The sequence below is a fragment of the Ochotona princeps genome, chromosome 21 (genome assembly GCF_030435755.1).
Source record: "Ochotona princeps isolate mOchPri1 chromosome 21, mOchPri1.hap1, whole genome shotgun sequence".
In the NCBI taxonomy this organism is placed as follows: domain Eukaryota; kingdom Metazoa; phylum Chordata; class Mammalia; order Lagomorpha; family Ochotonidae; genus Ochotona; species Ochotona princeps.
This window is the reverse complement of record NC_080852.1, coordinates 24,498,690-24,523,400: the sequence shown is the minus strand read 5'-3', so window position 1 is coordinate 24,523,400 and position 24,711 is coordinate 24,498,690. Positions and strand designations below refer to the sequence as shown.

Below are 24,711 nucleotides of genomic sequence, written 5' to 3'. Positions count from 1 at the left end.
GTGGCACTAAAATCCCATGTGGACACTGGACTGAGTTCCAGCACTTTTATCTCCCATTCAGCATTCTGCTGGTGGCCCAGGAAAGGAATGGAAAATGGTGGTCACGCACCTGTCTGGGAGACCTGAAGAAGCTCCCAGCTCCTGGTTTTAGACTGGCCCAGCTCTAGCTGTTGCACCTATTTGGAATGTGGGTCAGCTGCTGGAAGAACTGATTCTCTTGTCTCTGTAATTCTACTTTTCAAATAAAATGAAATAAATCTTAAAAAAAGAGTAAGAGCCGGGGCTGACATAGTTGATTAATAGGTAATTCTCCACCTGCAAGTGCCAGCATCCCATATAGGTGCTGCTGGTTCATGTCCTGGCTGCTTCATTTCTGATTCAGTTCCCTGTCTATGTTCTGGGAAAACAGCAGAAGATGGCCTGTACCCACATTTAGAAAGCTTATTTACCTGCCACAAAGACATCACATAAATACCAGCTTATGCTTACCTTGCCCAGTGAAGATATTCTAATCTGTTTCTTGACTACGTTTATACTCCAGAACTAAAAATAGCATCTTTTACAGTAGTACTTATTTCCTACTGTTTTTATCTTTTTAAAAAAGATTTATTATTATTAGTATTATTATTTGTTTTTACTGCAAAGTCAGATTTACAGAGAGAAGCAGAGACAGAGAGAAAGATCTTCCATCTGCTCATTCACTCCCCAAGTGACCACAACAGCCGGATTTGAGCTGATCTGGAGCCAGGAGCTTTCTCTGGGTCTCCCACCCAGGTGCAGGAACCCAAGGCTTTGGGCCATCCTCCACTGCTGGAAGGGAAGTGAAGTAGCTGGAATATGAACCAGCACCCATATGGGATCCTGGTGGATGTAAGGCGAGAACTTCAGACACTAGGCTACTGTGCCAGGCCTCTGTTTTTATCTTACAGCTTATTTTTGACTAAAATCAAGAAGGCATAGGTGGACCAATTAAGTCCTATATTTTTCCTGTGAATACAAAAGTCTAGGGCACTTAATGATTTCTAGAAAGTACTACAGTAAATATCCTTGGCAATTTATCAGCAGATATATGAAAGGAGCTAAAAGGTGTAAGAGATATAAAGTGCCACAAAGACTGATTAAACAATGAAATACAAAGCAAATTATTTTTAAAAATCTGACTCAAACTTGAGATTGACAGTTTACTTCTCTTGAAGTTACTTATCTTTAGAATGTTTTAAATTTTTATAATGAATAATAATCACCTGATTTCAGTCTACATTAGCTCAAGATCTACTTAAAAATAATTAAAAGGTACATGAACTCTATGTCTGAAAAAGAGAAAGCTGAAGTACATACTACATCACTGATCAGTGTTAGCTGTCGTGGAAGAGAATGAATAGATCTGATATTGAATAAATCTTGGTAGAGAAGGGATGTGAGAAAAAAATGCTACTTTCTTTATTTCAATTTTTTTCTTATTCTGGTAAAGCAGATATTCTAAAACTGAAACATTACCCATCATACTTCCTGCTTCCCTATCTGCAAAGTCTCCACTATTCTAATTTCTGCCTTTATGATTTTCAAAAATTAATCAACTTGCAGTACACGTGAAAGACAAAGAATGATATTCCATTCATTGATGCATTCCTCACATCTCAGAGCAGCAGCAGAGGCCAGGCCGGGCAAGTCAGGAACAGTGAACACCAACCAGGTCTTTCACACGAGTGAAAAGCAGCCAAATCTGTGCAGCACCATCTGCCGCCTGTCAGCACCTGCATTAGCAGCTTGTGTGAATTGGAGCTAGAGCTTAAAGTAGGTACTCCAGTAGATGTCGACATTGCAGTGGGGTCTTAACCACTGTGCCAGGTGTCTGCCCTGCCTTAGGATATCTGACTTCGTATCTCATGTAAGAAGAATCATGCAGTATGTCTTTTTGTGACTGGGTTCTTTCGCTTAGCATAACATCATTAAGCTTTATCCACGTTATAACAAATGTCAGTTTTCTTTCAAGTCTACTATTCCATGCTGTACACATACCACATTTTGGTTATTCATTCAAATGTTCCATGTATCAACTAAAGTGAATACTGTTGTTACAAATGTGGTTCAATAAATGCGTCTTTTCTTTTTTTTTTTTTTACTTTTTTTTAAGGTTTATTTTATTTTTATTGGGAAAGTCAGATACACAGATAGAAGGTGAGACAGAAAGATCTTCCATCTGTTGATTAACTCCACAAATGGCCACAATAGCCAAAGCTGAGGTGATCCAAAGCCAGGAACCCAGAGACTCTTTCTGTTTTCCCAGGTGGGTGCAGGGTCCCAAGGCTTTGGACCGTTCTCGACTGTTCTCCCAGGCCACAGGTAGGGAGCTGGATGGGAAGTGGGGCTGCCGGGATTAGAACCAGTGCCCATATGAGATCCCAGCACGTGCAAGGCAAAGACTTTAGCCACTAGGCTACCATACTAGGCCCCAATAAATACTTTCTGAACCTGTTTTAAATTTTTCCGAGTATATACTTTAATTCTAATTGCTGAATCATCTAGTAATTGTTTAATTATTTTTAAAAAGACTTCTTGTTTTATATATGTCAATTAGAGTGACAATGGAGAAAGAAAGAGATTTTCTACCTGCTGGCTCATGGCCATGACAGCTGGGGCTGGGCCAGGCTGCAGTTGGGAACCAGGAGCTTCATCCAAGCCTCGCACATGGGTGCAGGTACACAAGTGCTTGAACCATCACCTACTACTGCTTAGGTACATCAGCAGAAAGCTGAACACGAAATACAAACCACTGCAGCAATATGCGATATGAGCATTCTAAGTGTTGGCTTAACTCACTATGCTACAACACCTACCCTATGCTTCAATGTTTAAAGTTGGTTATTTTACTTATCTGAAGGTAGAAAGATAAAGACAGACTTCTATTCATTGGCTCACTCTCCAAATGCCTGCAACACTCAGGGAAAGCCATGGTGGAGCCCAATTCAGGAGCCCAGAACTCAATCCAGGTCTCCCACATGAGTGGCAGGGTGGGGATTTCAATGATGGAGGTGTCCCATGTTGTACCTTAATGGTTGCATCAAATACCCACACCTAATTTTTTTTTTTTTGAGGAAGTACCATGTTGTTCTACAGGACAATTTACATTGCTCTTTCCAACAAAGGTTCCCATTTCTTTGTATCCTCACATTCATATTATTTTCTGGTTCTTTTGCTGTTGTTATAGCCACCCTAATAAGTAGGAAGTAGCATCAAAGGAGAGAGGGAGAGAAAGAGACCAAGAGAACGTCCTTCCACTAGTTCACCACCCAAAAGACAGCAACAGCCAGGGTTGGGCCAAGCTGAAGCCAGGAGCTAGAGGCTTCATCCGCATCCGCTGCTTTCCCAAACACATTAGTGCGGAGCTGGCAAACCAGCGCTCATATAAGATACTAGCATGGCAATTAGCAGGTTAACCCAGTGTACCAACACTTCTCCCAATCAAAACATTAACACAAGGTATAGGAAAAAATTTGTGCACTTTGCTCAACTGTAACATAAATGAACCATTATATACTAAGGTAAAAAGCGTTTTTTACCTCTAAAGTCCTTATCCATTTTATTTTTTTATTTTTTAAAGATTTATTGTTATTGGAAAGCCGGATATACAGAGAGGAGGAGAGACAGAGAGGAAGATCTTCCATCCGATGATTCACTCCCCAAGTGAGCCACAACGGGCCGGTGCGCACCAATCCGATGCCGGGAACCAGGAACCTCCTCCAGTCTCCCACATGGGTACAGGGTCCCAAAGCTTTGGGCCGTCCTCAACTGCCTTCCCAGGCCAGAAGCAGGGAGCTGGATGGGAAGTGGAGCCGGCGGGATTAGAACCGGCGCCCACATGGGATCCCGGGGCTTTCAAGGCGAGGACTTTAGCCGCTAGGCCACGCCGCTGGGCCCGTCCTTATCCATTTTAGCAAAGAACATATATGTGCAGGATCAATCATAAGTTAATGGATGTAGATTAACAAAGAAGAAACCTTCTTTTATGTCTATGTTTTATGAATTGAAATATATAATTTTTTTGGAAAAGAGAAAGAGCAGGTTGAAGTTTTATTTAATAAGCTATGTTGGCTTATTTTAGACATTGGCATCCATTTTATAGGATATGTACACTTCTTTAATATCAGGTAGGAAGAGCATGGGATACTTATGTTCAAAACTAGAGTGGGCACTCATCTTCTGGACAATTCAGGAAGTCAGCAAACAGTTCCATGGAATAAAAGCTGCCCCATTGTTTTGGAGCCTGAATGTAACCTGTGAATTTAGATCAAATATTTCTCAATCGGCTCTGTTTACAAGTCAGTAGAAGAAAACTAAATTCTAGGGGTGGGCATTTTATACAGCAGTGAAACCACTGCCTGGGACATCTGCATCCTACATTAGAGCTCTGTCTTAGTCCTGGCTATTCTGATTCCTGGCTATTTTTCTAATGTACTCCTTGGGAGGTAGGATCCCTAACACCCTTGTGGGAGATCTGTATTGAGCCTTGGGATTTTGGATTTAGCTTAGCCCAGTCCTGGCTATTGCAGGCATTTGAGAAGGTGCAAGATACCTTCCTTTCTGTTTGCCTCCCAATGAAAATGAAAATAAATGTTTTTAAAAGAAAAGAAAAAAAAAAACAAAGAAGAAATCTTACCTGATCTGTTGTAGTGATATGGGCATTTTAATTTGCTGATAATAATCAGGGTATTTTTTCTTTGAAGGCAAATGGAAAAAGGGTTCAGCTATTAGCTGCCCCTGATTATTCCGACAGCTCCTAACTGTGTCATAAAGCTGATAAAAAGGATTTGAAACATCCATGAAAGAAGTGATGCTCTCTGCTTCTGACTCTCCTTCTTCATAGCGTGCAGCTGAAAAGACAGAAAAATGGTATCTATAAGGGGAAGAAAGGACAAAAGAACTATACTTGAAAGGTTTTAACACTTTACAGATTTAACTACCTATGCTTGAAAATATTTTTGCTTTGTTTTTTTAATTTTCTTTTTTTTTTTAAAAGATTTATTCATTTTATTACAGCCAGATATACAGAGAAGGAGAGACAGAGAGGAAGATCTTTCATCCGATGATTCACTCTCAGTGAGCTGCAACGGGCCGATGCGCGCCAATCCGATGCCGGGAACCTGGAACCTCTTCTGGATTTCCCACGCGGGTGCAGTGTCCCAAAGCTTTGGGCCATCCTCGACTGCTTTCTCAGGCCACAAGCAGGGAGCTGGATGGGAAGTGGAGCTGCCAGGATTAGAACCGGCGCCCATATGGGATCCCGGGGCTTTCAAGGCGAGGACTTTAGCCGCTAGGCCACGCCGCCGGGCCCGTTTTTTTAATTTTCAATTTTCTTCTTAATATTGTTTATATAGTTGAGAGGGATGCACATCCATTTGGGTCTTCAATTAGGGTGGGGAGGATCAGGTAGGAAGAAAGGAAGGTCGGTGGGACAAATGTTTCAGCATTGTGTCCACAGGAGAGGGGGCCGCTCCTTGCTGTCAAAGTCACATCAGCAATGGGGGACAGGGAGCAGTCGTTTGATGCCTTAGAGACCCTGGATGTGGGGAAGAGTGTTTGGGAGAGGGACTGTTACTTGAGTAACATTGTTGGCTTTGTTGCACCAGGACTGAGAAAATCTTCCCAAGGGCTACTGGCTGACCAAGTCCACCTCAATGTGCATTCACAAACACACTGCAAAGCTTGGCCACGAGACTGGTCTAGCCTGTTCTGCTGTCCATCTTATGACAAGGCAGAGGAATTCAATGTCCTCTGCTGGTCCAGACAAGTGGCTATTATGCCCACTGTGTGCATCTGGGCATGCTGTTCACTGCCCAGGCATCAGCAATGGAAGAGGCCCAGACCCGATACAAGTATTCCAAGGTCAAGACCATGTAGCTTGTGATTTTTCCAGTGTCCGGGGTCTAAGTCCAGCAGTCTAGTTATAGAGTCCCCCAAGAAACCTAACCCAGGATAACCTCAGACTTGATTCTTGTGTGCACCAGCCTGTGCAGGATCAGGTTGCTCTGTCACCAGTACCAGTCAATGCATACTGGAGGATATGGCTAAGCATTCCGCTTGAGGCCCAAGTCTCACATGAACTGACAGGTGCTGTTGCCTAGCCAGCCAGCCAACCAACCACAGACCCAATTCTCATGCATATCAGCAGCTGCTGCGTCCTAGTCAGGGTGACCCCAAATAATCCCTACCAGGTCCACCTGGTTTTTGGGCAAGGCAGCCTCTGCTGTGGTATAGCCCAGCCAAACTTATATCCCTCTGCCTCTGGCTGCTGCAGTTTTGCTCAGCTTGCCATACTCCCCACCCCCCACCGCCCCAGACCTGGCCCTCATGTATGCCAATAGATACTACCTCCTTGTCCAGCCTGGCCTGCTCCTAGTCTTGGCTCTTATGCCCACCAGTGGGAGCTGCAGTCCAGCAGGAGAGTGTCCATAATTCCCCTACCAGCCCAGATTTCACTCTTAGATCTTGTGCCCACAAGGGGATACTGCAGTCTAGCCTGATATGATTCGCACCCAGTCCAGGCACTTGCCAGTGGGAGTGACAGCCTAGTCCAGCCTGGCTAGCCCTAAGACTAGGGCTCCCTTGCCTTCCTGAGAATGCAATGGCCTGGTCTGTGGAAGAACCCAGAAGTCATTCCTCTCCTGTCAAAAATGGCCCCTAGCCACTTCTACTCCAATACATCCCCAGACACTCTTCCCTGGCCTATCCACAGCCCCTCTGCCTGGCAGCTGGGGTGATGTGTGTACCAGCCTACATTTTCCACCTTCCCCACTTATCTTTCAAAAAAAGAAAAAAGCAACTATGATGGCATACTTGTATAGTTAACACAAATTTGGCATTAATCAGGCTCTCAATGCCCACCAGTTACTGGTTGCCCTTTTCCCAGGAGTATAATTCTTGCATAAGTAAAAAGGTAACTGAGGCAGCTGCGTATAGCTGGAGGAAAATAATTATTTTAAAAAAAGTTTGTGATGGCTGGCGGTATGGTTTGATTAGGGCTAGTCCTCCCTCTGCAAGTGCTGGGATCTCACATGGATGCCGGTTCATGTCCCAGCTGCTACATTTCCCACCCAGCTTCCTGCTTATGGACTGGAAAAGCAGTGGAGGATGGTCCAAAAATTTGGGACCCTGTTCCCACACTGGAGATCTGAAAGAAGTTCCTGGTTCCTGGCTTCGGATTGGTTCAGCTCTGGCCATTGCGGCCATTTGGAGAGTGAACTAGTGGATGGAAGAGCTTTCTCTCTTTCTGGCCTCTCTGTAAATCTGTCTTTCCAATTAAAAAAAAAAAAATCTTAAAAGAAAAACAAAAAACAAAACAAAATTCCCAACAGACCAGTGGTAAAATAGGTTTAGCCACAGCTTGTATTGTCAGCATCCCATATGGGAAGTTGGGCTGAGTCCTGGTTACTCCACTTTCAAGCCAATTCCCTGCTAATACTTCTGGGGAACAGAATGGCCCATATGCCTGAGCCTCTGTGCTGCACAGAGGAGGCCTGGAAGTAGCTCATGGCTCAAACGTGTCTACTCTTTGGCCATTGTGGCCATTTGGGAAATATAGTGTGGATGAAAGACTGTCTCTCCCTCTGTAACCCTGCCTTTCAAATAAAGAAATTGAGTTTTAATAAATACATCTCCTTTACACTGATTTTTAGTGCTTCATGTCCTCCACTGGCTTGTTTAAATGTCAATTTATCAAACTGCTCTGTGGATATTTATATCCAACTTTAAACTATAAGCTGTGATCAAGAAACCAGAGCCCATTGAAAATAGATGCCAGTGGCTTGAAAAAAATCTCACATGACACACATTTCTCTGTGGGATACCCTGACAGTGTAACAGGTATTCATTATCATTATTGCTAACATCTATTTTATTTACAGCAGGGACTCACATTAGCATACATATGGAATGTTGCATCACAGGCAGAGGTTTAACATGAGATGCTACACTGCTCCCAGGTATTCACTACTTACCATTATAGGTTTTAAACTGCTACAACATCAAAACATTTTTTTAAAGGTTTATGTTTATTTATTTGAAAGGTACAGTTACACAGAGAGAAGGCAACAGACAGACAAGTCTCTCACCTGTTGGTTCACTCCTCAAATGGCTGCAGTGGCTAGGGGTAGGCCAGGCTGAAGCCAGAAGCCAGGAGCATCTCTGATACTTCACACATACACGCGGGGAGGGGGGGGGGTTAAACACTTGGACCACCTTCAGCTGTTTTGCAAAGCACATTAGCAGGGAGCAGTATTGGAAGTGGAGCAGCTGGGACTAAAACCAGCACCCACATGGGATGCCACCATTGCAGGTGGTGGCTTTATCCATTATACCACAGTACCACCCCTAAAACACTTGCTGCTGTGAAAGCATTTATCTCCCCAGATATGGGTTTTTATACAAAAGAAAGCAACAATCTTTTGGGTAAATCTGCAAATCAAATAAGTGCCATAAAATATTACATTCCCCAAGAACCTGCAAACTCCAGGCTAGATCAGTGACTGCACCTTCGCTTAGCCAGAAGGACCCATTTGGAAAGCACATAACTCATAATTCCCTAATACTTACCGGCTAAAGCAGCATCCTCTTCACTCTCTGAGCCATACTGAAGTGCCATGGTAATTGCTGATAAACGACCCCCTTGCACTGTTCTTTTATTCCTACAAAGAAAAACAAACTATTAGAAGACACAAAATGGTATTATAATAATTTGTTTACTCATAAGAAACAGGAATAGCTAACAAAACTTTAATAGAGAACTAATTTCTATTCAACTGCTTCTTTTGCTTATCTTTGTGCTTCCTAATATGTCTAATAATTGATCTTAGTCAAGAAAATAGGAGGGAGGGGTATAATAAGAAATGTGTAATAAAGGAAGACGTTACTTACAATTTGCTATTGATTGAAATAACACTACTTACCCCCTACTTTATGGAAAATAATAATTCAGTTACAGTTACAGCTTGTTCCTAAGATCTTTGTTTTTACAATGATATATTCTGGTACGAACACAAAACCTTTTAGTATTGTGTGAGTGAAAAGAGTAGTTGGGAATTGTCTATTTTTCTGTCTCTCAAATAGGAAAAAAAATCTTTTTTTTTGCAAAAAATTTGAAAAGTCATGTATAGTTTCGCTTAATATACATTTCCAAGAACTTTTTGAAAATCACCCATAGAACTCCACCCTATTTTTTTGTTGTATTTTTATTGAACTTCAACCTTTTAAATAAAGAATTTCATAACAAACCCTACAATATTTCAATTATAGTCAAAAATGTTACTTCCAAATAGCTACCAGGGAATATTAGTATGCCTGTCCTTATAAACTTGGGTTAGCTTTCAGACCAAATACTGTCTCACCGGTAATACTTGCTAGAGGAATTTCTCTCTTCACTAAGGCTGCTTTTACTATGTGCAGGACCTGTCAGTCTGGCTGAAGCCAAATGTGATGAAGTCCTATCCAGAGACAAGATAAAAAATTTCAGAAGACTGACAGCTGAAACCATAATGCTGGGCAAACAAAAGGGAGACAATTATTTCCTTCTTCTCTAAATAGAAATGTAAACATATTCTGAACCTCTGCTATACAGCAGTCCCTGCTCCAAGACCAGGGAACATGGCAGAGAATGATCTGGACCGGTCCTATACAGTGACCAGAGGACCTGAGGCAAGAACAAATCTCAGGGCCAAAAGAAAACTTTGAAGGTGCTCAGAAAAACTTCCCATTCCAGAGAGAAAGAAACTGAATCCTAGAATTAAGACTTGTTCAAAGGTCCAGTCCCAGTTTCAGATAAAGCCAGGGTAAGACATCAGATGTTCTGCCACCTGGCTAAACATAAGTCACTACAAATATAAGCATATACCATCATATAGTACATGCAAATGTAGTAATACCATACATACAAAATTATTAACATGTGTGGCTGATATTTCATATGTATTCATGTCTTTATAAAGTAATGAAAGCATATAGTGTACTAAATCTTATACATATACGTATTTTAAATACGGACTATGGGGGTGCCATTTGGTGCGGTACAGACATTACTTAGGATGCCTGCAGACCACTCTGAAGTGTCTGTATTTAAGGTTCTAACTCTGCTCCCAATTGCAGCTTCCTGATAATGGTATTCCTGGGTGGCCGCATGCAATGGCTCAAGTATTTGATCTCTTGACACCAACGTAGAAATCATGGATTGAATTGCTGACTCTTGGCTTCAGCCTGGTCCTGCCCCGGTAATTGAGGACATTTGCACAGTGAACCAACAGATAACGATCTCAGTATGTATGTCTTTCACATACATAAACAATTTTGAAAGATTTATTTAATTAGCTAAAAGAGAGTTACAAAGAAGGAGAAGCAATGTGGCCTGGGAAAGCAGTTGAGGACGGCCCAAAGCCTTGGCACCCTTCACCCGTGTGGGAGACCTGGAAGAGCTCCTGGCTCCTGGCTCTGGATCGGCACAGCTCCGGCTGTTGTAGCTTCTTGGGGAGCGGATGGAAGATATTTTTCTATCTCCTCCTCTCTGTATATCTGACTTTGCAATAAAAATTTAAAAATCTTAAAAAAAAAAAAAAAAAAAAAAAGGAGAAGCAGAGAGAGAGGAGGAGTGAATTATCTGCTCGTTCATTCCCCAAACGGCCACAACTGCCAGGGCCGTGCCAGGCTGAAGCCAGGAGTCAGCAGCTGCATCTGGGTTTACCATGTGGGTACAGGGACCCAAGCACTTACGGTCCTCTGCTCGTTTCCCTGGCAGATCAGCAGAGAGCTGGACCAGAAACGGAACAGCCGGATCCTGAACTGACATTCATATGGGATGCTGGCATTGTAGATGGTGGTTTTACCACTGACACCGCAATGTTGGCCCCAAATAAACAGAATTTTAAAAATAATAAATGAAGACCATCAGCTACTATGAAAGGGCTGCATTGGAGTTACCTCTGTCTTCAGAATTTCATTATCAACTATAAAACTAACCTGTAAATCAACATAAATCTCGTTTTCTACTGTACTGATCTCACTAGCTAGAAAATCTGGCAAATACGACTACACAAAGACTTTACATATTTTAACCTACCTTATTCGAAGACTTGACTTTGTCATTTCATGATGTTCAATTTCTGCCTTTTTCATGTAAAATATTTTTTTAATTGAATTTGCATCCTGTCAAGATAAAATTACTAAATTTTAGAAAACAACTGAAAAAAGTATAGTTTAAAACCATTTTTATGGGACTCCTTCCCTAAGCAGCAGACTTCCTTTCATTATCCACAAACATAAAACATTCATAAAGTTGCCTATAATTCAATGTAAGTTAAAATGCTCACAGTTCTTTTAAAATTAGCCAGGTAAACTGGTAAACAAAGATCTGATGGCAAAGCACAGTGAATCCCATTTCAGTACTCTGATCTAAAAGTTGAAACAAAAGATGTATTTCTGGTTCAAAGTCTATGCACACAAACTGAAGAGCTTAAATTAACAGTATATTAACATATCAAATCAAAATTCCTTTCTCTTCAAAGCTAGGCTTAGGAAAAATAACCAGATCAAAAGTAAACTTCTTAATCATATCAACAAGCAATTAGTATTGCACACTGAAAATGTCTTATCAAGCAATGAAAACACATGGACTCTAGAAATCTTACTTGATTTTACAAGTTTCTTAAAAGACAAAAAATAAAGTTTTACTAACAAAAATTTTAGCATTTGTGTTAGCATTCAAAAAGTCTAAGTGATATTACTACAAAAAGGTTTCTGAATACCTTTATTAATTTAAGCAAATTTTATAAGCAGCTGTTCATTGCAGGACTAGAATAATTCTAAAAAAATAATTAGAAAACAATGAAAGTCTGCTACATTGTAAATTACACCTCAGATCGTTTTTCATATTAATGAAGTTTGAATACAGGGACTAACGGCAGAGGTTGTCCTGGTCCTAGGTAACGACTGGTGTAGCTGGCAGAGGGTCTAGGATCCAGAGCTGCCCCTGCCCTCACACGTCCTGGAAGCAAGTCACCTGAGTCTTCCAGGAACACCTGCCTTTATCATAACTGTCCTTGATCCCATCGATGGCCTTTAGCATTAGAAAGTGGCCAACAATGCTTTCACATCCAGTTGGCTTTGGATGCCCCCAGATCTCCGACATCAGGGAACAGAGCTCATGAGCATGAGCCCTGACCTCAGCGCACACATTGCATGTTACTCTACCACCTTAGAAAGCTCTAGTATAGAGGAAACGAACACACCCCAGTACACAGGAAAGACAACCTGCCTACTCTAGTTAACCAACCAAAGACTTATTTCAAAGTCAAAAAGAATCCAACAACTTCTCAGAGTAATGAGGATCATGCAGGGAACAAAGCCACGGGCACTAACTAAAAATTCTCTGGCTTGGGCCCAGCGTGGTAGCCTGGCGGCTAAAGTCCTTGACGTGAACGCGCCTGGATCCCATATGGGCGTCAATTCTAATCCCAGCAGCTCTACTTCCCATCCAGCTCCCTGTGGCCTGGGAAAGCAGTCGAGGATGGCCCAAAGCTTTGGGACCCCGCACCGGCGTGTGGGAGACCCAGAAGAGCTCCTGGGTTTGAATTAGCCCAGCTACAGCCATTGTGGTCACTTAGGGAGTGAATGAGAATGGAAAATCTTTCTCTCTGCCTCTCTTCCTCTGTGTGTGTGTGTGTGTGTGTGTGTGTGTGTGTGTGTGTGTGTGTGTATGACTGCAATAAAGAAAATCTTAAAAAAAAACTCTCTGGCTCAAGAGATGGATCCATTAGATGAGACAGGCAAGGTCTACAACCCTAATCAGCTGGAAGTAGCTGCAGAAGATGCATCCTTCAGCAACCTTTAAGATTAAGGGTTGAAAAATTTCTGAGGGGGGAATGAAAATGCATATAGGTAGGTAGCTAGCTTAGGGTCATGAGCTGGAAACCATACCTCCTCTACCCTACGTAATCTATATGCCTATCTTTTTTATCAAAAGTCCCCTTTCCCAAAAAGTACTGCCTCTCAGCTGGGACCTGGGGTGCTATATAAGAAGCCTCACAATAGGGAGGGACACTCTTCCCACGGACACAGGATGGAAGGTTTTTGCTATTTGAGGAACATGTAATTAAACCAGAATATGTTGACATACCAGGCCAGTCAAACCAGTTCTTCAGTAGATCCAAATTCCATCTCACTAGTCTGCACTGAAGACAAGCCCAACACGTTGGAGTACCTCAGCTCTGTAACACTTGCTCTGGCTCTCTGCTCGTGGCCTGGGGAAAGCAGGAGTCCAACTACACGGGACCTTGTCACCTCTGTGGGAGACCTCAATGACACACCTGGCTCCTAACTTCAGTCTGCCCCTTCCCTAGCAGCTGCAGCCATATATGGAGTGACCAGCAGGTAAAAAAATCTCTCCCCCACTCTTCCAAATAAATAAATAAATAAATCTTTAAAATAAATAACTCATGTTAAAAACAAGAGATAAATAAATACAGGGACTGAATCAATATTTAACTAAACAATGGAACAAAAACTAACTCTGGCACAAGAATAGACTTCTGGATGAACAGAGATGGTCAACTGATTTTCAATAAAGGTGTCAAGAAAATTTAATGGGAAAAAGAACAGTCTTTTCAGAATAGGCACTGGGTTATATCCCAAGTGAAAAAACGAATTTGAGTTCCTACCTTACCTCCAAAAAAAGAAATTCAAATTGGGGTAAAGATCTAAATGTAATGGCTAACCTACGAAATTCCTAGAAGAAAACAAAAGTGTTAAATCTTTATGACCTTGGGTTAGGCAAGGGTTTCTTTGATAAGACAACTAAAACACATCAGCCAACCAACCAAACTTGGACTTCATAAAACAAAACCATTTTTATGAGTCAAAGAACAGCAGCATAAAATTGAAAATATAGCAGTGTTTAAAATCATCTATCTGATACTACCCAGTATAAAGAACTGTTAGAAGTAAAAAAAAAAAGCCTGATTTAAAATTTGCAAATGGGCAGACATTTCTTTAAAAATACAGAAATAGCCAACATGTATATGAAAAGATGTTTAGCATCATTACTTATTATGAAAACACGAATCAAATTCACAGTAAGAGTACTTCACATCCACTTGGGTACACAGTATAAAATAAAAACAAAAATAAAAAACAAGGGTTGGAATAACAAAGAAACTGCAACACTTGTATATCACTAGTGGGAATGTAAAATGACATGCCTTTTAAAAATTTTTTTAAAAGCTTTACTTATTTTTGGGCCCAGTACAATAGCCTAACAACTAAAGTCCTCTCCTTGCATGCACCAGGATCCTATATGGGTGCCGGTTCTAATCTTGGCAGCTCTACTTCCCATCCAACTTAATGCTTGTGGCCTGGGAGGGCAGTTGAGGACAGCCCAAAGCCTTGGGATCCTGCACCCATGTGGGAGACCTGGAGGAGGCTCCCGGCTTCAGATCGGCACAGCTTTGGCCGTTGCAGCCACTTGGGGAGTGAATCATCAGATAGAAGATCTTCCTCTCTGTCTCTCCTCCTCTCTGTATATCTGAGTTTCCAATAAAAATAAATAAATTTTAAAAAGATTTATTATTATTATTTTTAAAAGATTTACTTATTTTTACTGGAAAGGCAGATTTAGACCATCTGCTTTGGACCATCCTCCACTGCTTTTCCAGGCCACCAACAGGGTGGCTGGATGGGAAGTGGAGCAGCCAGGACATGAACCAGTGCCCACATGAGATTTCAGAAATTGCAAAGCGAGGATTTAGCCACTGAATCATTGTGCCAGGCTCCAACATGGCTATTTTCAAAAAGGTTGGTTACTCTTCAGCAAATGCATAGTTATCACATGACAGCAATTTTATCCCACACCCCCTAAAATTAAGGTATAAATCCACATATAAACTTATATGTGAGTACTCACAGCAACATTATTCACTATAGCCAAAAAGCAGAAATGACTCAAATGTGTAGCAGCTGATGAATGAGTAAATCAAGCACAGCACATTCACATGATAGGATATTACTTAGCAATAAAAAGAATAGAATACTGGGACACAATACAGAAAACTGACCTTGAACACTTGAGAGCCAGGCTCGTTATATGTTTTGGCATTTTTTGCTAGGAGATCTATATCTTTGGCCATTGCATGAATACTTTTGTAGGTTCCATTCTATAGTAAACAACAAAACACAGCAGTTCCTCTTAATGAGAGTTAATCAATATAATCTCTAAAAAAAGAACACATATTTTAAAAATTCTCCACATTTCCAATATTCTGGAAAGCGAAATCATTTTTCCTTATACAAATTATTACTATTAACCATTCACAAATAATTTTTTGCTCTAAGTAACATTTTCATAAAAAGTTTTTAAAAATCAAATAAGGTAAAACAGTTATATCTAGCAAACACAAAGTGGTTATAACACAAAAAGAACTGTTTTAAGTTCTTCCTAAATACTAATTCGTTGAAGTGGGCTTGACAGTAAGAGATAAGCCCATCCTGAAGTAAAACATAAAATCAATCAAGCATACAGGCTACCATTACATGACTACCCACAAGCTACTGTATCTGAAAGTTCACTGTTTGAAAATAACCAGTGATACTCATACTTTCCTCAACTGAAAAGGAAATGAAGTGAGGAGACACTCTTGGTAAACAGCACATATGACTAGTGATAAACACACACAAATGAACAGCTCAGGTTTGAGACTAACGAAATGAACTTGAGGGAAGATGGGAAAATTGCAGAATCATAATATAAGCTGCACACATAGGATGAGGACAAATGAGGTAGGGTCCAGGGAGCCTGGCAAAGGAGAGGAAAAAGGTTATCTGCTACGTAGGACCACCCAACATCTGGAAGAATCCCTGTCAGGGAGCACACCCCGTCCAATGAGAAGGTCCAAGAGGGAAGGCTGCTGGCAAAGAACCACATGTCAGCAAATTCATGCTTAGAGGACAAGTGACCACAGCAACTGCCAGGGAAGGACAGTAACTTGTCCCTGACAGCTGCAGCAAGGAAAAGCCTAGCACAGGAGCAGCAAGCATCCGGGGCCCGAAGGGGCTAGGAACGGCAACGGCACCCCAAGGGGCTGTGCACAAGCTTAGCTGCGCAGTGCAAGGCCTGAGCTTTGCATGTTTCCCAGAATAGTCCCTCAGTCGCCGTCCCAACAATTCTGATGTATCCATAATTTGTTTTCTGCTTTAGAGAGAATTATTATTAAACTGGCACAAGGAGTTGCAGTATAATAATACAAGTAAATCCCAGCAACCAACATGCACTCCTATGTTCATAGCAGCACAATCAGTAATTGCAAAAACATGGAAACAACCAAAATGCCCATCAACAGAGGATTGGATAAGAAAGCTATGGTTCATCTACTCCATGGAATACTATTCAGCTATTAAAAAAAACAAAATGCAGTTCTTTGTGGCCAAATGGGCCAAACTGGAAACCATCATGCTAAGGGAAATGAGCCAATCCCAAAAGGTTAAATACCACATGTTTGCCTTGATTTAAGATGATATGATGTTATGTATAACATGTTATGTTTTGAATGTTATATGTTGTGTATAAACTAAAATTGAAGTATAGGTGAGGTGGTCACAGAAGGTGGCTGGGAACTCGCATTTACTTTTAACATATTGGTTACTCATTACTATGTCAATTAATTCCATAATGATGTAAATTTTTGCTGATGGTATGTTGGAGCTTTCAATTGACTGGGATGATACTCTGCTGGCTCTGTCTTCAGACCAGAGAGGGTATACCTAAGAAGCCGTTGAACTTGACGGGACAATAAGATACTGGACTCTATGTTTGGTATACGCTTGCAATGGGGAAATCTCAACTGAACTTGAGCTGTGGTTATGCAACAAGGTGGAGGAATCCACCATGGTGGGAGGGTTTGGGGAGGGGTGGGGAGAACCCAAGTATCTATGTAACTGTGTCACATAATACAATGTAATTACTGAAGTTAAATAATAAATAATTAAAAAACAAAACAAAAAAAAACAAGTAAAGCCCAGCAAAGTAGCTTAGTGGCTGAAGTCCTCGCCTTATAGGCGCCAGGTTCCCATATGGGCGCCAGTTTGTGTCCCGGCTGCTCCGCCACCCATCCACTTCCCTGCTTGTGGCCTAGGAAAGCAGTCGAGGACTGCCCAAAGCCTTGGGAACCTGCACCCACCCGCATGGGAGAACCAGAAGAGTCTCTGGGCTCCTGGCTTCGGATCGGCACAGCTCCGGCCACTGCAGCTGCTTGGGGAGTGAATGAGCGGATGGAAGAACTTTCTCTGTCTCTTCTCCTCTCTGTATATCTGACTTTCCAATAAAAATAAATAAATACAAGTGATTTCAGTCTGAGTAGCAGAAATGCAGGAAGAAAGACAGGGTGAGTGAAGAAGATAGAGAAAGTACTGGAGAGATTATTCCACAGGCAGAGGATTAGACTGCTGAGCCACCACACTGTCCCAGTGATTTGCTAATAACTCTACAGAGACATATGCTTCTGGCTTTTCTAAGTCTACAAGAAAGAGGAATTTGTCACCACAGACTATTACAAACAGCATCTTCATACCTGTATCCTCTGGGCAATGGTCTTCAGATCTATAGGCTCCTTAATTATTGCATAATAGTCTGGATATTGCTAGAAGACAAAAACAAAGTTTTGCTCAGTAAGTGTTAGCATCCATTAAAAAAATAAGCACACTTAAAATCTGTTGCTAAACCACTGAACAGCTAGACATGGCTACTAGCACATTATGTGATTTTCAGAAGCTTAGTGAAACATCCAATAGCAGAACGTGAGTTTATTTACACTTGGCATTGAACATATACCTTCATACGGCAAATATGCTATGACTGAATGTTTAAAAACCTCCTCGTGCACAGAATTATACAACTGTATAATTTATGGTCTCCAGCTTTGAAATAAGGCACAAGACTGTCCTTTATGGGCTTGTTACAAAATCTTTTAATTTTCCAACTTAAACAACTACATAATATTTCATATAAACATTCCTTCATTAAAATCTATAAAAGGTCAGAAATAAGATTTTGTTCATCTCATGCATAATGCTTTATTTCTGTAAAAATACATTTTTTCAAAATGTACCTTTTAAATGAAACTGTGTTGAAAAATAGCAAACTCAGACCTGGCGCAGTCACCTAGCAGCTTAAGTCCTCACCCTGCACAAGCTGAGATCCCAAACGAGCGCCGATTCTGATTCCGGATATTCCACTTCCCTTTCAACTCCCTGCTTGCAGCCTAGGAAAGCAGCTGAGGACGGCCCAAAGCCTTGGGACCCTGTACCCACATGTACCTAGAAGAAACTCCTGGCTCCAAGTTTTGGATCAGCTCAGCTCTAGCTACTGGAACTACTGGGGAGTGAACCAGCAGATGGAGGATCATTGTCTCTGTAAAATCTGACTCTCCAATAAATAAATACATAAATATTTAAAAAAGAAAAATAGCAAAGCAAAATTACTGGCAACTTCTGAATTATCAAGTACTAGCTCATCTCAAGATGAATATGGTGGGGACATCCTTCAGGTTTTTTTTCTGTTTGTTTTTTTCTTAAAGACTTACTTATTTTTATTGGACAGGAAGTTAAGATTTGCAGAGAATCAGAGAGAAAGATCTTTCATCCACTGATTCACCTGCCCAAGTGGCCACAACAGCTCAAGTAGAGTTGAGCCAAAGCCAGGAGCAGGAGCTTCTTCAGGGTCTCCCACATGGGTGCAGGGTTCCAAGGCTTTGGGGTGTCCTCTACCGGTTTCCCAGGCCACAAGCAGAGAGCTGGATGGGAAGCAGAGCAGCTAGGATAGAAAACAGTGCCCATATGGGACGACAGTGCTTGCAGGGTGAGAAGGTAGCCTCTGAGCCATTTGTAGGCCCACCTCCCCCTCCCGCCCCATCCCTGAGGTTTTTCACAACAATTCCCTGACTTCAGGAATCCCAACAGGGTGTGCTCTGCATGAGAAACAACTGAAGTTAATAAAAATTCAGAAACTGGTTTTCTTAGTTATAAAGGAATCCAGGGAGGTTAGACTTGCTTTCTCAGCAATTCCCATCTGTGCAAGTCAGTCATCACTGTATCACAGCAGGCAAGGGAAAACTTCAGCAATGCTTTATCATGTAACCGCCACCTTGACCCCACTCTAGTCTTTGTATCAAAACGTTCCCCAGCCACCTTCTGAAAGACAGTTCAGAGGGATAACTATAGTGGAAAGACCACCCAGCAGGAGGTGAAGAGAAAAGCCAGGCTGCCGACCCACAGTTCCCAATCCTTCTACTGAGTCAGAGTGTCTGGAGAGATTTACAAAGGCAAAAGCAGAACAGCTCTGCCCCTCAGGTCTCTCACGAAACGTCTCCTCCCTGTCCTTTATAAAAATCTGAAAAGCAGCAAGACAGACAGATAGTGAGCAGTCATTTGTCTGGTGCCCAACAGGCCAGGGCTGGGCCAAGGCTAAAATTGGGAGCCAGAAAGCCAATCTAGTTCTCTCACGTGGGTGGCAAAAAATCCAACTACTGTAGCTTCCAGAAAGCTGGAGTCAGGTACCATAAGGCTGTGAGAACTTGGCCCTCTGATACAGGGTGCTGGCATATTTTGTGCCCAACAGGCCAGGGCTGGGCCAAGGCTAAAATTGGGAGCCAGAAAGCCAATCTAGTTCTCTCACGTGGGTGGCAAAAAATCCAACTACTGTAGCTTCCAGAAAGCTGGAGTCAGGTACCATGAGGCTGTGAGAACTTGGCCCTCTGATACAGGGTGCTGGCATATTAACCAGCAGCCAAATGGCTCGGCTCATGATCATAAATCTTCTACCAGACCCCTAAGTAGGTTAAGAGTGGTCATGTGCTTTACATGTTAGTCAATGCGCAGCATTAAAAAACGAGTCTTGTCAACGACTGGAAAGGAAAGCTGTACACTATCCATTAGTCAAAAATCTTTTCTCAGCCCAATGACATCTGGACTCTAACCAGTGACATAAAGACAAACAGGGATAGTTTCTGTCCTCAAAAAATTTAGGACAGAGGGAATGAAGTAGACACAAAAGCAACAGATCACAAGTGCAATAAATACAGTTAATCAGGAATACCAAAACGCTGAGGACATGGAAACTTCTGCTGTGCAAAGAGGCTACAACGTGAGTTGCATCTTTAGCTATTCATTTTCCAGTGTCAAGTCACAGGGACCCACTTTTTTTTTTAATGGAGCAGCACTGTAGTACAAGTTAAGCCACCACCTGGGATACTAGTAACATATGAGTCCTGGTTGGAATATCTGTTGCTTCACTTTGCATCCAGCTCAACGCTAATGTGCCTGAGAAAACAATGAAGATGGTCCAAGTAACTTAGCCCCTTCCACCCATGTGACAGACTCAGATGGAGTTCTAGGCTCCTGCAGTCATTTGGGACATCTCTCTCTTATCTCTCCCTCTGTCTCTAATTTTTCCTTTCAAAGAGGTAAATAAAGTTTTTGAAAAAAGAAACCAATAAACACATAAAACGCCTAGTTTGGGTGCTTTTTATTTTATCACGAAAGTGCTAAACTTGGAAATAATCCAAATTTCCACTGACATGTGAATGCTTCCAAAAACACAATGCTTATATACCAGGGCTGTGGAACCTTCCCTTGCCTAGAGTCATTTGGATATATATTATATTATGTTTTCTCAAGATTTTTAAATTTTTATTGGAAAGTCAGATATACAAAGAGAAGGAGAGACAAGAGGAAGATCTTCCATCCGTTGATTCACTCTCCAAGTGGCTGCAATGGCCGGAGCTGAGATGATCCGAAGCCAGGAGCCCGGAGCCTCTTTTGGGTCTCCTATGCAGGTCACAAGGTTTTGGGCCATCCTCAACTGCTTTCCCAGGCCACAAGCAGGGAGTTGGATGGGAAGTGGGGCTGCCGGGACACAAACTGGTGCTCATATGAGATCCGGCCATGTGCAAGGTGAGGACTTAAGCTGCTAAGCTACTATGTCCAGCCCCATTTGGATATTTTTTGTTTTTTTTTTTTAAAGATTTATTCAGTTTATTACAAAGTCAGATATACAGAGAGGAGGAGACACAGAGAGGAAGATCTTCCGTCTGATGATTCACTCCCCAAGTGAACTGCAATGGCTGGTGCACGCCGATCCGAAGCTGGGAACCAGGAACCTCTTCCGGGTCTCCCACACGGGTGCAGGGTCCCAAGGCATTGGGCCGTCCTTGACTGCTTTCCCAGGCCACAAGCAGTGAGCTGGATGGGAAGTGGAGCTGCCGGGACCAGAACCAGCGCCCATATGGGATCCCGGGGCTTTCAAGGCGAGGACTTTAGCTGCTAGGCCATGCCGCTGGGCCCCCATTTGGATATTTTTAACATCAGTTATAAAATTACCAACTTAAAAATTAGCTTGCTGCAGATTTACTGCACTTCAATTCCTACTTACAGCTGCCATGGCCAAACCAAATGATTTTTCTGGGCCTCAAATAACCTGCAGCTCAAATTCCCCATCCCTGAATTATTATTCATTGTGAAAAAAGAATAAAATCCTGATACGGAACATGGATGAACCTGCACATGTTTAGTACAATAAGCCAGTTACAAAAGGTCAAATATTTATATGACACACCTAGAATCATCACATCCAAGATGACAGCAGAATGGTGGTAAGTAGTAGCCAGGGAATAGCAGCGGTATACTTCCTGCCCTAGGGCTATTGAGCTTCAGTTTTACAAGAGTAAAAGCTCTGGAGATATAGGAAGGTGAATACTTAATCTCACAGAACTACACACATTAAAATGGCAACAATGTTTTGTTTTGTATATTTTTCCACAATAAAGACAAAAAGAATTACCAAAAATGAATGAATAAGAATAAAAACACAATTTAAAAAAAATCCATAACCTAGGGCTGACATTATAACGCAATGGATGAAACCACCTTCTGTGACAGTGTCATTCCGTATGAGCCTCAACTGCTCCATATCCCATCCATCCAGCCCATGTGTGGAGTGAACCAGTGGGTGGAAGATCTTGGCCTCTCCCTCTCTCTGTAATTTTTACCATTCAAATAAATATCTAAATCCTAAGGGTTGGGAAAAAGAATCCATAACCTTCTGGTCAAGTGCAATGAGAGACAGAAATATCCCTTTGTGTTTGATCCTGACACCATGAGTACATGCTCTGGACTGCCTCCAGCACTGTCTTTTTAACCTTATTTTATGTACTAACAACTCAGAACTATTAAAATTCTCGTGGTACTTAACACAAAAGCAGATGTTTAATTCACCTGCCTCCAATCACATCACTTACCACTTTAGAAGGCAGTTTTTGAAAAAGTTCACTAATAAGATGCCCAGACGGATTTGTCGCCACAACTATGGCTTCAAGAAGCTGCTCCAAGATCTCCTTCAAATAACCTGGGGAAGACTGGGGGGTGCAGACAGAGAAGAGAAGAAAAAAGCATTTTGTGACAGAAATCCATAAACACAAACCCAATATTAAATAGCTTCTGAAACCGAAAAACTAATTCAAAACAACAGTTTCTAAACAGTAACTATTTTAAGTACAGGCTCAAGAAAACAGAAAAATGTTCTAATATCGGACCATGGGGTTGCACTGCTAGTATGGCTTACAAGGAATGAATAATGCTCCTTACATCAATGTAGTGACTAAATCCCTTGGCTCAGGTCCTTGTACTGAACTCCATTCTGCAGTGAACATTACAATGACACAGTTCAAGCACCATATGTATTGAAATACATGATCTTTTCAGGGTCCGTGACTGAGCTGGAAGGAACATGCCCTGAATGCTTGGCCATTTCTACATTTGTCATTTGTTTCCACTGAAGTCATGATGTCCCGGTAGGACAATGACTACAGAAGTGAGACTACAGAAGTCCTCTGTCAGATCTAACAACTGAATTCAAGCTACGTCAAAGCTGAAAAGAGATAAAGTAAAATTATGGGCATTATCTTTACTTTCAGACTGACTGGCTTGCACCTAGCTCAATTAATGTTTGAACACAGGAAAAAGCATACCTCAAAAATAAGGGTCTGAATTTGAAGAACGTTTTTATAATAAACAATGGGATGTTCTGCTTAAGATTTTTTTTTTTTTTAAAGATTTATTTTATTTTTATTACAAAGTCAGATACACTGAGAGGAGAAGAGACAGAGAGGAAGTGGAGCTGCCGGGATTAGAACCAGCGGCCATATGGGATCAAGGCGAGGACCTTAGCCTCTAGGCCACGCTGCCGAGCCCCTCTGCTTAAGATTTAATACTAAATGGAGTCCAGCATGGTAGCCTAGCAGCTAAAGTCCGCGCCTTGCATGTAGCAGATTTCATATGAGCGCCTAGTTGTAACCCCTGCAGCCCCACTTTCTATCCAGCTCCCTGCTTGTGGCCTGGGAAAGCAGTCAAGCATGGCCTAAAGCTTTGGGACCCTGCACCCGTGTGGGAGACCCGGAAGAAGTTGTGAGCTCCTGGCTTCGGATCAGCGCAGCTCCGACTACTGTAGCCACTTGGGGAGTGAATCATCAGACGGAAGATCTTCCTCTCTGTCTCTCCTGCTCTGTGTATATTTGTCTTTATAATGAAAATAAATAAATATTTTTAAAATATTTATATTAAATGCTATCTCAAATTCATGTTTCACATATATAAAGCAAATATTAGTCATTACTTCTTGCATAAATTATGAAAAGCACTGATACTTTTGTTCTAAACAACTGCTGAGAGAGAAGCACACTAAGTGTTTTGGGATTAGCAAAATACTTGGCAATAAAAAGATAACAAATAAATATTTAAAATATATTAATGTGGCAAGAGTTCCCAACAACATAAGCTTAAGAGAATCAACATGACAATATGAAAGTAAACTAATATTCCCATTTTTATGTCATTTACTTTCTGGGTAAACATGGTCTCAATGGCCAGAGCTAAGCCAATCCAGAGCCAGGAGCCAGAAATTTCTTCTGGGTCTCCCACACGAGTGCAGGGTCCCAAGGCTTTGGGCCGTCCTCGACTGCTTTCCCAGGCCACAAGCAGGGAGTCGAAAGGGAAGCGGCGTAGAGGGACATGAACCGGTTCCCACACAGAATCCCGGCACATGCAAGGCAAGGACTTCAGCCACGAGGGCTGGGCCCAACCCTTTTCTTTTAAAAGAATTTCTGCAACAAAATAAATGCTCTGCTATTTTCCCAGGCAATTGGCAGAGAAGTGGATAGAAAATGGGGCAGTCAGAACTCAAACAGGTGCCCACATGGGATGCTGGCACCACAGGCGTTTGAGAAGTGAAACAATAAATGGAACAGGTCTCTCTAACTTTTGTTTCTAAACCTCTATCACTCTGCCCTCTAAATAAGTAAGTAATTCTTCTTTCCAAAGCTTATTTTTAAATTTCCAGGATGACTGGAACTTTGCAAACAGGAACTGCAAAATTATCGAGATAAAAACACACTCAGCAGGTTCTAGAAGCATTAGTCAGTCTAACTACAAAAGTACTCCTAAAGGTGGTAAATTCACTGACTCTCCAACTCTGCCTACCCTTAAATGCCTCAATCTAGAAACACTGGTAGTCCTTAAAACAGAACAGAAAACATGCATTACTGTAATTCATGAAAACAACCAAGCATGGCAAAAATTGTGCAAAATATTCCTAAAGACTAGAGTGACTCCTAAAGACTAGAGTGACTCCTAAAGACT

At 41.7% G+C, this 24,711-nt stretch overlaps 1 protein-coding gene across 10 annotated transcripts in view; it reads right to left on the bottom strand.

The window, feature by feature from the left end:
* PBRM1 (polybromo 1) overlaps positions 1-24,711 on the bottom strand; it is a 95,684-nt gene that overhangs the window by 59,938 nt on the left and 11,035 nt on the right. For 7 of the 10 annotated variants that reach the window (XM_058678650.1, XM_058678642.1, XM_058678647.1 and 4 more), the window contains 7 exons: positions 22,317-22,433; positions 17,595-17,663; positions 15,087-15,185; positions 11,099-11,184; positions 9,381-9,476; positions 8,590-8,681; positions 4,658-4,871 (listed from right to left, as the gene is read on the bottom strand). In XM_058678650.1, coding sequence (XP_058534633.1) covers positions 4,658-4,871; positions 8,590-8,681; positions 9,381-9,476; positions 11,099-11,184; positions 15,087-15,185; positions 17,595-17,663; positions 22,317-22,433 — 773 coding nt within the window. The remainder of the gene's footprint in view (positions 1-4,657; positions 4,872-8,589; positions 8,682-9,380; positions 9,477-11,098; positions 11,185-15,086; positions 15,186-17,594; positions 17,664-22,316; positions 22,434-24,711) is intronic. The other 3 variants (XM_058678646.1, XM_058678648.1, XM_058678651.1) reach the window with 1 other exon arrangement.